We start from the raw sequence: 13,976 nt of genomic DNA on the forward strand, positions 1-13,976 counted from the left end.
AGCATACTACACCATGAAAAAAACTATTTTTTATTTCATTCTTCGCTGGACGTGGCCATTCTCTTTTCTTGTCCCGTGTTGACTTTTGCGCAATACTTTTCATTGTGGTACACTGCAGAAAATTCAGCTTCGCAAAGATACGAGGTCACGGGAAGCAGTCCAGCATGAGCTAATGGTGAAGCTGTGAACTGCTTCGGGCCAGTAGTTTGCTTTGTCTCTGGAAGATGTCCAGTATTGCTGTATTTTCCTCGAAATACTGAAATATCCCACAGGACCTCTGTGAGTTTGCTCAGGTATCCTGGGGTGCCCCGGCACCAGTTTGGGAACCGCAGCTGCAGGTTAAAAGCATCCTGGCTCGGCTCCTTGGGCTGTGCCTCATGTGGGAAGGATTGGGGGTCCCCCCCCCTTAGCTAGGCTGTCCCCTCTAGTGGCGGGCGGCATTCGGCTAAGACGTGGCTCCAGAAAAGAACGTGGTGCCCGAGTCCGAAGAGGCCGTCGGACCCACGGTCGACTCCTGGCCGAGCCCTGGCCCCGTTTCCGGCCCGGTGCAGAGGGGCGAAGGGCCCCTGGCCTCCTTAGCCGGTCACACTGACCCTGCCCTCCCATTCTGGCTCCTGCAGTCAGACGCTTCAGGGCACCCTGTGTCCACAACCACAGGGGAGGAAAGGACACTTTTCTTGGGTTATTCGGTTGTATTTTCTTAACAAAATTTAATGCAAAGGCCTAGAGGGCATCCAGTTGATGCTAGGCGAAGAAGGCTATGTGAATTCAATAGGATGCCCATGTCTGGGGAGTGAACCATCATTAGAGGGTTAAGTCCCGGAGCTTACGTGAGTCTGATGACTGCAGGAGGGAGTTCCTTATATTCTGCTTCTCACCCAAGACCCTCACCTTCTCTCTGTTTGGACTCTCTGTTTCGCACAGAGCAGGTGGGGTTGAAAGTCTTAGGACTTGAGTCTCAGGGTCAAGGACTTTCAGTAAAGCAATCCGCATCCGTCAGGGGTGTGCAGTTTTCCTGATTTGCACTGGCCCTCTGCAAAGCAAGCCCTTAGGCAAAGCAAGGCAGATTTTCTGTGGGGAGGTTAGCTCACTACTTTACGGGAGGTGCCAGCAGGTGACATTCAAGTTGTGGCTGGAGAGAGGTCAAAATGTCCCAGGAGCTCAGGCAGTAGCTGCGAGGGACCTTTGACCTCTGCTCCTAGAACAGCAGGTGGTCCTGTTCCACACCCACCCACCCACCCGGTGACCTCGCTCAGCCATGCACCTGCCTCCCCCAGCCCCAGACTTCCGTCTCTAAAGTAGGAGTAAAAACAGAGTACTGCCCAACTGCGTGACAGAGTGGTCCCAAACAACGTTTTTACGTATTTTTGTGCCTCGGAAAGCGTCAGCTCTTCTGATAATATTGGCCTCGATGTCCTTTGTTGTCCGTGTCACCGTTGCCACAGCAGGGCTCTCGTTCACCCTCTCCTCGTGGGCCAGGAGGACGAGAACACCTCTCCGTGAGCCCCGCTCTACTCGGTCAAAGTAGAGATTGCTTAAAAAGAAAATCTTTTAAAAAATGGATGTGGGGCACCTGGGGGGCTCAGCCGGTTGGGCGTCCGACTTTGGCTCTGGCCACGATCTCACATTTCGAGAGTTCCAGCCCCAGGTCGGGCTCTGTGCCCAGGGCTCAGCGCGTGGAGCCTGCTTCGGATTCTGTGTGTCCCTCTCTCTCTGCCCCTGCCCTGCTCGCTCGATCTCTCTCTCTGTCTCTCTCTCTCAAAAACAGATAAACATTAAAAAAAAATACTGAAAAAAAATGAATGACTTTCCCAGTGTGAGTCTGATGGGAGCTGGATCCCGAGGCAGGAGGCTGGCTTTCTCTGTTTGGGTCAGTCGTCAGGCAAAGGACTCAAACCAGACGCCTTCGTCAGAGGCTGGGGCTCGTGGGACGATCTGGCTGCAGAGGCACAGCTGGCCTCGTGGGTCCCAGTTCCCTGGTGTGCAGACCGGACCTGCCCTTCCTCGCACGCTGCCCCGCACTTAACCCGGAGTGAAGCAGATGAGTCAGAGTTCTGAATTTGGGGGCTCGTTGGGGTTTCGACCTTACACGTGGAAGGACGGTGCAGATCGAAAACCCACCGAGTGTGTGTGGCCACAGAACAGACTTCGGGGAAGGTGATTTGGTAGCACCCATCGTCAGCCTTAGTAACGTGCGAAGCTCTGACCCAGCAACCCCACTTCCAGAAGTGTACCCCCAGAGGGAGCTGTAGGGGGCCAGCCTCGTGGTCAAGAGCGGTGGTCCTGCGGTTGGATTGTGGGCGCTGTCGCTTCCTAGCTATGTGCTTGGGAGTAAGTCTCCAAGGCTTGAGTTGCTGACGTCGCGTGATGAGGGACAAGCTGGATGGACGGGATTGTGAGACAGCCTGTCACGGAGTGAGCGAGGCTTTGCGGGCCCTTCTCTTTTTGTGAGAGCAGCACGTCTGCTAGTTCTTGGGGACACTGAAAGAGAGGGAGTTGCCTGAGGTGGATGGCCAGGGGCAGAGTTACGGAAAGTTCCGGATTCTCCCCCAGGGAGCCTCGTCTGATTGCTCAAGGTGCACCTACTGGAGAAGTCCTGACTCGGGTTGGGGAAATCAGAGTTTGAGCAAAGCCCCGTGGGGATGTGGCTGAGCAGCCACAGGAAAGCAATCTCCTTCCGAGTTCCTTCTGCAGCTGGGGCCGCAGGGCAGGGCGGGAAAGCCTGGGTGGGGGGGGAAGAGGGGGGGATGGGGGAGGGGAGGAGGTCAAAACATGACCGCCTTGGCCTGCCCCTGCCTGCCCCTTTGCTCCCGTCCTGTGCATACAGATGCCTGTGCCTAAACTCCTCCCGCAGCTGTCCCTCAGCCTCCTGGTTCCCGAACTTTCCAAAGTCCTCGCTGCCTAGGCCCTTTGTGTAGGCTGTTCCCTCTGCCTGGACCGCTCTCCTGTGTCAGAGGACCCTCGCGTCTTCTCGGCCGGTGCTCCTTCCCGCTCAGCTCTTACCCGCCTTCCTGACCCCCTGGCCAAAGAAGCCCTTCTCGGCGCTCTCGGGGACATCGCCTGGGGACCCGCAGCAGCGCTCAGTACTTCTGAAGCTGTTGTTTGGGTTTCTGTTTCATCAAGTGTCTCTTACCCTCCCGTCCCCTTACCCCTCCTCCGCCCCATCTCTTAGCCTGTGCCCGCCCAACACCAAATGCTCCTTACAGCCTCATCCGTGACTGGACCCCCGGCTGCTGGTGCACCGGCTGGCGCATAGTAGCTGCTCAGTAAGTATTTGTTGAGGGCACCTGGCTGGCTCCGTGAGTAGCACGTGTGACTCTCCACCTCAGGGTGGGACGTAAAACCTACCTAAGAAGCAAAAAGAAAAGAGATATCTGTTGGATGAGCGGGTTGGGTGGTTAAGGCCTTTGGGTTATAGGTTGACGTAGAATTTTATTCACTTACTTTTATGCATTTTTTAAGCTTATTTGTTACTCATTTCTGAGAGAGAGAGAGGGCGCGTGCCAGCGGAGGAGGGACAGAGAGAGCGAGAAAGAGAATCCCAAGCAGGCTCGGTGCTCTCAGCCCCGAGCCTGACATGGGGCTCGATCCCACGAACTATGAGATCATGACCTGAGCCGAAATCAGGAGTCAGATGCTGCACCGACTGAGCCACCCAGGTGCCCCCTGGTTAGAATTTTAGCCTCATTTGGTTGGTGGAAACTTTGTGCCCCAAGGCCCAGGAAGTGAAGTGTAAGTGCCATCACAGGAAGGCTTGTTCTACTTCAAGGCCACGGAAAAGCACTTTCAGTGTGCACGCGGCGTAGTTGGGACGATGCTGCTGTGATTTAAAACCCCAGGTCTCAGAGTCTGCGGCCCTGGAGTGGGTGCGGGAGCCTCCAAAGGCACTGGGGCACGATGCACAGATGTGTTTTCTTTGGCCCACGAGGTGTTTTGAAATGAATTCGAATTCGCTGCCCGCGTTGGGGAATTGGAGGATTTCACGTAGTACATTTCAGCAGTTCTTCGGAAAGCTCTTTAGATCTGGTGCCGCCGGGTCTGCGCTCCCGAGTGCCGCACCTGGTGGCTCTGAGCGGGGACGGTGCGGTTGGTTCCCGAGGGGCCCACTCCCTCTGGCCGGCCCGACATAGGTGGTCACGCGAGGTGTGGGATCCTGTGTGTTCAGAGCGACCGTCCCCTTGTCCTGCACGGAGGCTCATGATTATGCGTCCTTCCTGAAGGAAGACGGTGGGATGCTTCCGAGGCCCTTACCACCGGCGGCTGCTTCTCCCTGGTGTCTGAGCTCCGTGGCCCGAGTCGGCAGCCCTGCCTTCTCTGCCACGAGCGACGGCATCCCCGGGCTGAGGGCCCCGGGGGCCGGCAGTGTGCGGTGGCCGTGCCCCGCTCTGCAGCGGGCCTGGGTCTGCGCGCTGTGGCCCACGGCGCCCTCACGCGCCGGGACTGGGTCCCCCGCCACTTCTCCCTCCCCTTTGTGCCTCTCCCTCCTTCCTGAGCCCACGGAGGAGGCTTCTGGGAAAGGATGACCTACTCCCAGAATTTCAAGCTAGGGAGACGCTGGGAGAGCCGCCTGCTAGCCTCAGGCCGGACCAGAAATAGCTGTGATAATTCGATCTGATCGCGAAGCCCCGAAGCTGCGGGTTCTGCTCTGGGTACGTGGGTGCAGCCTGTCTCGCCGCGTGACGCTGTCTCGAGGTACGGAAGTTTGTTTCCCTTTCCCTCGGAATTTTTACTTGTTCACAGACTGCATCCCTGTGATGCAGAACAAAATCGAAAGGTGCCGGGACTGTAATGCACTTGTCTTCTTTTCCGGCCCTTTTCTGTACGTCGGCTTCACTGTTACATAAGAAGATTGCAATTCACGCCCTACAATATTCGCAGCAGCCAGACCAGAGGGCGGCATGCTGGGTTGGGGGTGGGGGGCGGGGCGCTCAGGAAATATTTTTGACTGCAGACCGTTTTGTTTACTTGGCTGTGAGGGGAACATCATTCACTCATGTTCTAATTGTTTCCAACTGCATCATCACTGATTACTGTTGCATCACTTTGTGAGACTTTATTTGCCAGTTTCCTGTATTTAGATCCCACCCCCCACCCCCCACCCCCCAATTTATCAGGATTAGAAATACTGTTGTTGCTGGGGCCCCTGGGTAGCTCCGTCAGTAAAGTCTCCAGTTTCGGCGCAGGTCATGATCTCACGGTTCACGGGTTCGAGCCCTGCATCGGGCTCTGTGCGGACAGCTCAGAGCCTAGAACGTGCTTTGGATTCTGTGCCTCCCCCCCTTTCTCTTCCCCTCCCCTCCTCGAGCTCTGTCTCTCTCTCTCTCTGTCTCTCAACAATCAACATAAAATAAAAAAAGAAATACTGTTATTACAGGGAGCATTTTTCTCCACGTAACTAGCTTTGAGTTGAATTATTTTCTTAGGATACATTTCTAGCATTTGAATTCTTGGATCAGAGGATAGAAAAGTAAGAGCTATAGAAAATACTTTCCAGGCGTACCTGGCTGGCTCAGTCGGAAGAACACAGCACTCTTGATCTTGGGGTCATGAGTTTGAGCCCCACGGTGCGTGTGGAGATTACATAACCCAACCAACTGACAAATAAATAAATACATAAATGAAAATAGTTTCTAGAGCCTTATTTTTCCCTATTGTCAGGGTTACTTGAGGGTATTAACTTGACCGTATCCTCATCAGCGTTTAGATTGCATTTTAAAGTTTCTGCTAACTTAGTACCTAATGGCACCTAATTGTTTTAATTTGCTTATCTGCCTGTGTGGTTATTAGTGTTGGCTGAAGAATTGCCTAAGCATTTAGCAATAGTATTTCTCCTTTGTGACTTGCCTATTTGAATAGTTTGTATATCTACTCAAATATAGAGTTTTCGGTCGGGTTGGGGTGGGTGGATTTCTGATACAGATAGTACTGACCCAATTCTGTCATACTGACTGCACACATTTTCCCAGTGTGTGATTTTTCCGTTTTTAACATCCAGTGTGTTGTTACAGGGGTGATTTTCTGTGCTTTGGAGAATCTGAGAAGGTCGTGGCCAGAAGGATCTTAGAATTCAAGCCTGACTGGGGCACCTGGGGGGCTCCGTTGGTTAAGCATCTTGACTCTTGATCTCAGCTCAGGTCTTGATCTCAGGGTCATGAGTTTGAGCCCCATTTGGGGCTCTATGCCGGACATGAAGCCTACTTAAAAAAAAAAAAAGAATTCAAGCTAGACCACAGTGTTTCAGTCGGGGAGACCCCGGCCCAGAGAGCAGAGCCCGTGGGCACAGGTGGTGGCAGGGGAGTCAGGGCCGCCCCCAGCTCCAGACCATCACTCCTCAGTCTCTGCCTCTCTGAGTGGTAGCGCTGTCTCCTGAATCCCTAAAAACCCCACGTTGCTCTCCTGGCCCAGAAAGTTCTTTTAAGTGGAGATGTTCGCTTCTCTTTTTTGGGCCAGCGCAAGCTTCGTAGGACTCTACCGAAGATGTGTCGTTGTTACTCCAAGAGCAAGGAGCCAGCGTTCCGTCTCCCTGACTCAGGGCATTTAAAAATATCCTGGGCTGGGGAATTCGGAGGAGCCCGTGATCGATTTGTGAGCATCAAGCTCTTAACAGGCAGCAAAGGCGGTTCTGATATTGAATTACGCTCAGGAGACGCATTGCGGCCGTGTCGCTGGCCACCTGTCGGCTAGATGCTTGGGGTCTGCCGAGGGTGAGGAGAAGGACGTGTCCAGTCTTGAGGTCGCTCTTGTCTGGGGGAGCTGACCTGGCAGGAGGGCGAGATCTCGCTTCCTGCTGAGAGCTGTCTGCCGCTCCTCACCTGGGAGGGAGGGTCGCAGAACCGGGGGGTGGCTCCCCAGCTGGCAGCCAGGCGACCCCGTTTAGGTGCGAAGGTTCCGGTCCCATCGTGGACCCTCCCGGCCCTTCGAGCACATTCACGGGCAGCTGTATCCACCCGTTCACAGACGTGCGGCCAACACTCCCTTAGTCGAGACCGTGCTGGAGGCTGGACCCCTGCACAGGTGCTCCAGGGGCTCTTACTCCAGAGGGATAGGCAGAAATGCTAATATCTACCCGTGAAGCTAACGGAATTGCAAATGGGTGCAAATCAAATACGGAGGGGCGCAGAGGAATCGCTGAATACTTTTGAACAGGGGTGGCGTGAGCTGCTCGGGAGAGGTGGGGCTGTGTCAGCCCGGGGCGACGGACGGCATCCGGGCAGGGGGAGGCAGGAAGAAGGCACGGAGCGGGAAGGGGGAGCGGCAGAAGGAACGGGCGCCACAGATGCACGCCGTCCCCCAGCCGGCTGTGTGCAGGGAGGGGGCAGGAAGGAGAAGGGGGGTCCGGGCGGCACACGACACTCGGAAGCCATCGGAGGGCGTGCGAGGGACGCGAGAAGGGACGTCTGTGTGGCGGCCTGCAGAGGTTCTGGGTTTTGAGTGGAAGTCTCCTCAGAAAGGAGCCCGGGAGGGAAGAGACGCCAGGCCGGCAGCCGAGGGGCCCCACGTGCTTAGCAGAGGCGGCTTTTCCCGCCGAGCTGGGCGACACCATCTCCCATGGCCGCTGACTCCAACGGCAGGGAGCGGGCCCGTGTGTCCTTGGTGATGTTCTGATTCTAGCCCGGGGTCAGCCTTTTTGTTTAGTGGCATCACTCTGGTGGCCCAGGGCAGGGGGAGGGCCAGCAGGCGCGGTGCCTCGGAAGTCTGTTGAGCTTGGAGGAATCCCGATCGTTGGTGTTTATTCGTGCGTTTATTCGACAAAGAGTTACCGAGTGCCTACCACGTGCCAGGCGTGTGACAGCAAAGTAGACGGTGACGAAACGATGTCCATGTAGAGACGTCCCGAATTCTGGACGTCTGGAGCCTGTTCCCTACCCAGGGAATCTTGGGGCCTCGCTGATTCGGCAGAGTCTGGAGTCTCAGAGCTGTGTTCCCCTTACGCGGGCGTAGCGGTAACGCTGATGTGCCTTCCCTTCTAGATGCCTTAGGGCGCGAGAGCCGCCCCAGACGACGCCTGGTGGCCAGCAGCGCCCGAGGAGCTCATGTGCGTGGCCTCCAGCTCCCACTGACGCCCCCCGGGAACGCGGTCCGCCTGGAATCCCCCCCACACCATGGAGGCCCCGGAGGTGCCCGTGGGCGCGCTGCTTGACTTCGGGACTGAGCCAGCCGCGCCCTCGCCCCTGGAGGCGTTGCCTCCGAAGCTGCAGGATGGGGACAGCTCGCAGGGCGACGGGGCTTCGGAGAGCGAGACCACGGAGTCCGCGGACAGCGAGAATGACATGGGCGAGTTGCCCTCACACCCGTCCTGGGACCAGTACCGCCGCTCCTCCTCCAACGAGTCCTTCTCTTCCAACCAGAGCGCCGAGTCGGCCGAGGACGAGGAGACCCAGGAGCTCCGGGAATTCATGCGCGGCTACGTGGACAAGATCTTCTCTGGAGGGTGAGCCCCCGGGACGCGGCTCTCCGCCGGGGTGGGGCTTGCGCTCCCGCGCCTGCCGGTGGGGCCGGAGACTTTCCGTTTCCCAGACTCCTCTTCGTGCTCGTGGGCAGCGGGGCCTTCAGCAGCTGCCAGGGTGGGGGCCCTTCCTTGGTCCTCCTTCTGTTTTCTTTTTTAATTTATTTATTTTGAAAGAGAAAGAGAGCCCGCGTGCGGGAGGGGACAGAGAGGGAGGGAGAATCCCAAGCAGGCTCCATGCTGTCCGCGCAGAGCCCGACGCGAGGCTCGAACTCACAAACTGCGAGATGATGAGCCCAGCCCAAGTCGCACGCCCAACCGACCGAGCCCCCCAGGCGCCCCGCTTGCTCCTCTCTCTTGCCTTTCCTTCGCAGTTTTTTGGGGTGTAAATAGGCGCCCTGGCAAGGGAACACACGGAGCGGAGGGGGGTTGGGATCAGGCGGAGGAGGGGGTGTCTGTGGGTGGGTCCCCGCTTGTCCGCATCTCCACGTGGGGGTGGGGCGCAAACCCAAAGCCCTGGGCTTCTGACGTCAGCCGTTGCCTTGCGTCCCGGCCGCCCGCTAGTCCCTGGCGGCCTTGCCTCCCGTCTGTGGTCTGTGGACCCGCAGCGTCAGCGTCCGGGGAGCTTGGGGCAAGTGCGGGTCTCGGGCCCCGGCCAGGCCCACTGAGTCTGAATCTCCATTCTAACCAAACCTCTGCACACGCCCTTCGGTGAGAGGAGCCGAGGACCCCACAGGATAAGTTTCCAGTTTTATTAACACAGGAGGAACTTCTGCCTGTTGACACAGTGCAGAGAGGCATTATTTCCTACGCGCTTTGGGTCCCTTGTTTGTAATCTGGCGAGGTTGACGCCCGCCTTTGCCAGGTGTGTCTCCGTTTTCTTCGCAGTTAGAAGAGGGGGGAAGACCAGGGGCCCCCGGTGGCTCAGTGGGTTCAGCGTCCGACTTCGGCTCAGGTCACGATCTCACAGTTCTTGGGTTCGAGCCCGGCGTCAGGCTCTCCGCTGGCAGCTCGGAGCCTGGAGCCCGCTTCGGGTTCTGTCTCCGGCTCTCTCTGCCCCTCCCCTGCTCGTGCTCTGTCTCTCTCTCAAAAATAAATAAATCTTTTTAAAATTCTGAAATACATAATAATAAAACATGAAGAAAAGGAAAAAGAAAAAAGGGAAGAGCTCAGTGAAATCCGAATATCGGACTCTCCCAGCATGCATTCGTGTTTGATTTTGAACGCATTCTGGGAGAGCAGTAGATCTGGCTCCCTCCTAATTCTGTTTGACTAACACTGGAATGAGTCAGCTTCCTCTGAGCACACCCAGTTAATGAAAGGGGAGAAAGCCCAGAAGCCTGCTAATCTGTCGGGAAGGCCGATCTATATTTGCCACAGCCCGTCAGCAGTACGGAGCAAGGACAGCTGAGCTGGACGCGTCTTCGAGAGCATTCCAGAAATCGTTGCAAACCGGCTGGCACCTTCTCCTGTTGCATCTGGTGTTGGTATTTTGGGATAAGTGAGACCAAGATGTTTCCCACAAAACCTTAAATAAATGAAAAATCGCACGAGCTGATTGAGCCTCAGCCTTCTGCCGTTCCTTTGTTTTGCCTCTACATGTGGGGTAGCGTATCGGCTTTCCACGAAGAGTGATCAGAAGTGGTTTGAGGTCGGGGGAGCGTTCGGTTCCCCCACCCCCTCCAGGGTCCCCCAGTCTCCCTCACACACAGAGCCAGGATCGTCAGAGAGGGGAGCAGGCTGGGTCCTCATGGTAACTGACCGTGACCCCCGCATCAAGGCGGTGTGTCCTGCTGGGGCTGAGCAAGTTAGGTGTTCTGGAATGTGCTGTGGCTCTGTGCTGACTTCACCAATGAGTGGGAAGGCGGCTGAGCTAGAGAACCGGGCCCTCAGAGGGTCGTGTGACCCCGGCCGGTGCTCCCATGTCACGGGAGGCAGGACCGAGGGGATGGGACACGGGCTTTGGAGCCGGGACGTCTGGATGGAGCTCCCATTTGCCACTCGCCTGCTGTGTCTGGTCCCCTGAGCCAGTCTCCTGTCTTTGAAATAGAAACGACCCCATTTCCTCGTGGGGGTCGCCTGAGGGCGGGGTGAGCCGGGGCCGGGAAAGAGGTGGGGGGGGGCAGGGCAGTACTTACTCCTTCCTCCTCCCCCCCCCCCCCCCCGTCCCCTGCTGTGGCCGTGTTTGTTCCAGAGGACTGAAAGTTGCTTTCCTCTCCTCTGTTCCTTTCAGGGAGGACTTGGACCAGGAGGAGAAAGCCAAGTTTGGGGAGTACTGTAGCAGTGAGAACGGAAAAGGCCGGGAGTGGTTTGCCCGATACGTGAGCGCCCAGGTGAGGGGTGGTGACGGCAGGTGCTGGTGATGTGGGACACTCTGGCCACGTCTGCCTCACCCACTTTGGAGGAAAGAGTCCAGGGAGATGACCGAGCAGGAAAACAAGTAAAACTTACCCAAAGACGTTCTGAAAAGGCCTAGTTAGAATGGCGGGAAGTGGGAAAAGGAGTTCGTGTAGATGCCCCCCCGCTAGAAAGAAACGGGAGCAAACCGGCCTTTCAAGTGCGTGAAATGACAGACGAGTTAGTTTTGTTGTGTTTTTGCTCACAACTTATTTTATTTTAGAGGGGGAGAGAGCAAGTGAGTGGGGGAGATGGGCAGCGGGACAGAGAAAGAATCTCAAGCAGGCACCACCGTCAGGGCGGAGCCTGACGTGGGGCTCGATCTCACGACCGTGAGATCATGACCTGCGCCGAAATCAAGTCGGACGCTCAACCGACTGAGCCACCCAGGTGCCCGGCACAAGTTTTTTAAGGGCAAGCTTGTGGACTGTGTCCATGCATAGTTTTATTCAATAACCCACAATATTCAGTTTTTACAAAGATCATCAAGGCAGTGACAGCCATGTGAATTCAGAAAAGAATTTTTTTTTGGTAAATACCTGCTAGGTCCTTTTTTTTCTGTAAAGTAGCTTCAGCTCTTAGCCTTTAAAGTATTTTTTACTTTAATTTTTTTTTTTTTTAATGTTTATTTTTGAAGGAGAGAGAGACAGAGCGTGAGCAGGGGAGGGGCAGAGAGAGAGGGAGACCCAGAATCCGCAGCAGGGTCCGGGCTCTGAGCCGTCAGCGCAGAGCCGGATGCGGGGCTCGAACCCACAAACCATGAGATCATGACCTGAGCCCAAGTCGGAGGCTTCACCGATGGGGCCGCCCAGGCGCCCCGGCTTTTAAAGTGTCTTTATCACGATTTATTGCCTCCAAGAAAAATTAGAAGATGCAGATCAGCAAAAATAGAGAAGCGACCCATAAATCTACAACCCAGAAATCGGCCGTGTTGCCGTTTGGGGGGTTTAGTCCCTCCAAACTGTTCTGTGTCGTGTGGGCGGGTGTGTCGCATCCCTAGACTTAACACTTCCGAGGAGACGCGGGAAGACGTCGGCTTGGGCTTTGCCGAGCGACGGGGTCCCGGCTTCCGGGGTCCCGGCTTCCGTAGCGCAGGCGGGGCTGCTACCGCCGGGGGCTCGCGGGCCCGGCTGCGTCTAGCGGTGCCCGGCGCGGTAAGCCCTGTGCCACCTGCGCGCCCCGTGACGCGTCTGCCCTGTTCCTGGACAGCGCTGCAATTCCAAGTGCGTCTCAGAGGCGACCTTCTACCGCCTGGTGCAGTCTTTCGCCGTCGTCCTGTTCGAGTAAGTCGTGCTGTTGCTCACAGCCTTTGTCCTACGAGCGTGTCTCCCCCCCCCCCCCCCCCGACCCCCGTCCTGCCCCGTCCTAACCCAGGCCTTACAGCACCTGCTCCACCTGCTCGGAAATCCCGGCATCCACCGAGAGGCAAGGCCGTGCCGGCCTCTCGCGGGAGGGAGTTTGGGTCCTCCCCCCAGGCCCCCCGCAGGAGAGGGTAGGACACTGCACCTGTGCCTGAGCAGATCCCTCCGCCAGGGCCCTCGGGACAGGCTGGGATAACACGCACTTGACCGTGCCCTCCTGCGCAGGGCGGTGGCGTTTTCTTGATTTCCTGCCGTGAAGGACTTGGAACTAGACAAGCGCCCACCTAATGATCGGATCGGATCCGATGAGTGCAGCCTGCCCTGCGTGCTAATTAGACCCCGCCGGAGCCTTTTATCACAGACAGCACAGTAGTCCCCGCAGGGGGTGTGCGTGGGGGAGGCAGGCCACGTGAGTGAGTCACGGGCTCTCTCCCCCTCAGGCCGCGGGGCTCTAGGGCTGCCAGACCCACGTCATTCATCCTGGACCTGCGTCAGCGCAGGCGACAGCCCCCCCCCCCTTCCCCCCAGCATGAAATGGAGGGGATGTGGCTCTGCCTTGGAGACGTGGGACAGCAGCTTTACCGATGCGGGGGGAGGGGAGGCAAGGCACCGTGGGTGGGAAAGGACAGGGTGGGGGGAAGCCCCGATCTGACAGTCATTTGTGCCCCCGCTTACCCTCCTTCCGTCATCATGGCCTCAAAGCAGCCCCGTGGCTTGTCCCCATGTCCCCATTGCCCTTCCAGGCTTGAAAACGCCCTCCTCCCCGCAGAAAGGTAGCTGCTCTTGTGACCCTTAGCCCCCCTGTGTCTGGATGTCCCCTCACCTCTCTCTGTTCCCCCACGAACGTGGAGCACGGACTGGAGGGGAAAGACCTTAAAAAGGAGGATCCCCATGTTTCCGGCACTTGCTCAGAATGTCCCAAGTTGAAGACAGGCTCCCGTGGGGGGCTTCTGGGTCTCGGAGCTGGCAAGGGGCGGCGGGAAGGGGGGGGGGAGGGGGCAGTTTCCAAGCAGGCCCAGCTGTCTTGTGCACAACAGGCTCACCGGCACTGAGACCACTCAGCTTCCAGTCACATCGGTAGGAATTCTCACGAATCCGTATTTTACAGAGACTGCACCTGTTCCGCTTGGCGACAGAAGTATTTCATTCTCCACTTCCTTTGAATTTTCCCTTAAATAAAGTTGGGGTGGGGGGGGGAGGAAATTCCCTTCAAATTCCAACCGGACCGAAACACAGAATCTCCCCCATTGCTTTGCGAGTGTATGTATTTTTGTGTGTGGTTGGGAGAAAAGAAAGAGACCTTGTAATATGTTTTAAATATTTACTAAGTTTTAAAGTTTGTGAGTTTTTTAAAAAATATCTAGCTTATGAATGTCTTTCGTTTTTACTTTTATTTACAGTCTTCTATGATTTTATTGGCATTTTAGTGAAGTTTTATATTCTCTTTATATTGAAAGCTAACTGGCCCTGACCCTACTGTCTAGATAAAGTCCATCGACTTTTTTTTTTCTTTTTTTTTTTTTCTTTTTTCAACGTTTATTTTATTTTTGGGACAGAGAGAGACAGAGCATGAACGGGGGAGGGGCAGAGAGAGAGAGGGAGACACAGAATCGGAAACAGGCTCCAGGCTCCGAGCCATCAGCCCAGAGCCCGACGCGGGGCTCGAACTCACGGACCGCGAGATCGCGACCTGGCTGAAGTCGGACGCTTAACCGACTGCGCCATCCAGGCGCCCCTTTTTTTTTTTTTTTTAAATAATACTCATCCAAGGT

The 13,976-nt window shown here is 56.3% G+C and overlaps 1 protein-coding gene across 5 annotated transcripts in view; it reads left to right on the top strand.

Moving 5' to 3' along the window:
• KIAA0513 (KIAA0513 ortholog) overlaps positions 1–13,976 on the top strand; it is a 58,067-nt gene that overhangs the window by 30,531 nt on the left and 13,560 nt on the right. For 4 of the 5 annotated variants that reach the window (XM_043599805.1, XM_043599801.1, XM_043599804.1 and 1 more), the window contains exons 2-4: positions 7,971–8,431; positions 10,680–10,779; positions 12,053–12,126. In XM_043599805.1, the coding sequence (XP_043455740.1) occupies positions 8,103–8,431; positions 10,680–10,779; positions 12,053–12,126 (503 nt within the window). In that variant the 5' untranslated portion in view covers positions 7,971–8,102. Of the gene's footprint in view, positions 1–4,560; positions 4,693–7,970; positions 8,432–10,679; positions 10,780–12,052; positions 12,127–13,976 lie in introns of those variants that run through there. The other variant, XM_043599803.1, reaches the window with a different exon arrangement.

The sequence above is a fragment of the Prionailurus bengalensis genome, chromosome E2, assembly GCF_016509475.1.
Source record: "Prionailurus bengalensis isolate Pbe53 chromosome E2, Fcat_Pben_1.1_paternal_pri, whole genome shotgun sequence".
Taxonomy (NCBI): Eukaryota; Metazoa; Chordata; class Mammalia; order Carnivora; family Felidae; genus Prionailurus; species Prionailurus bengalensis.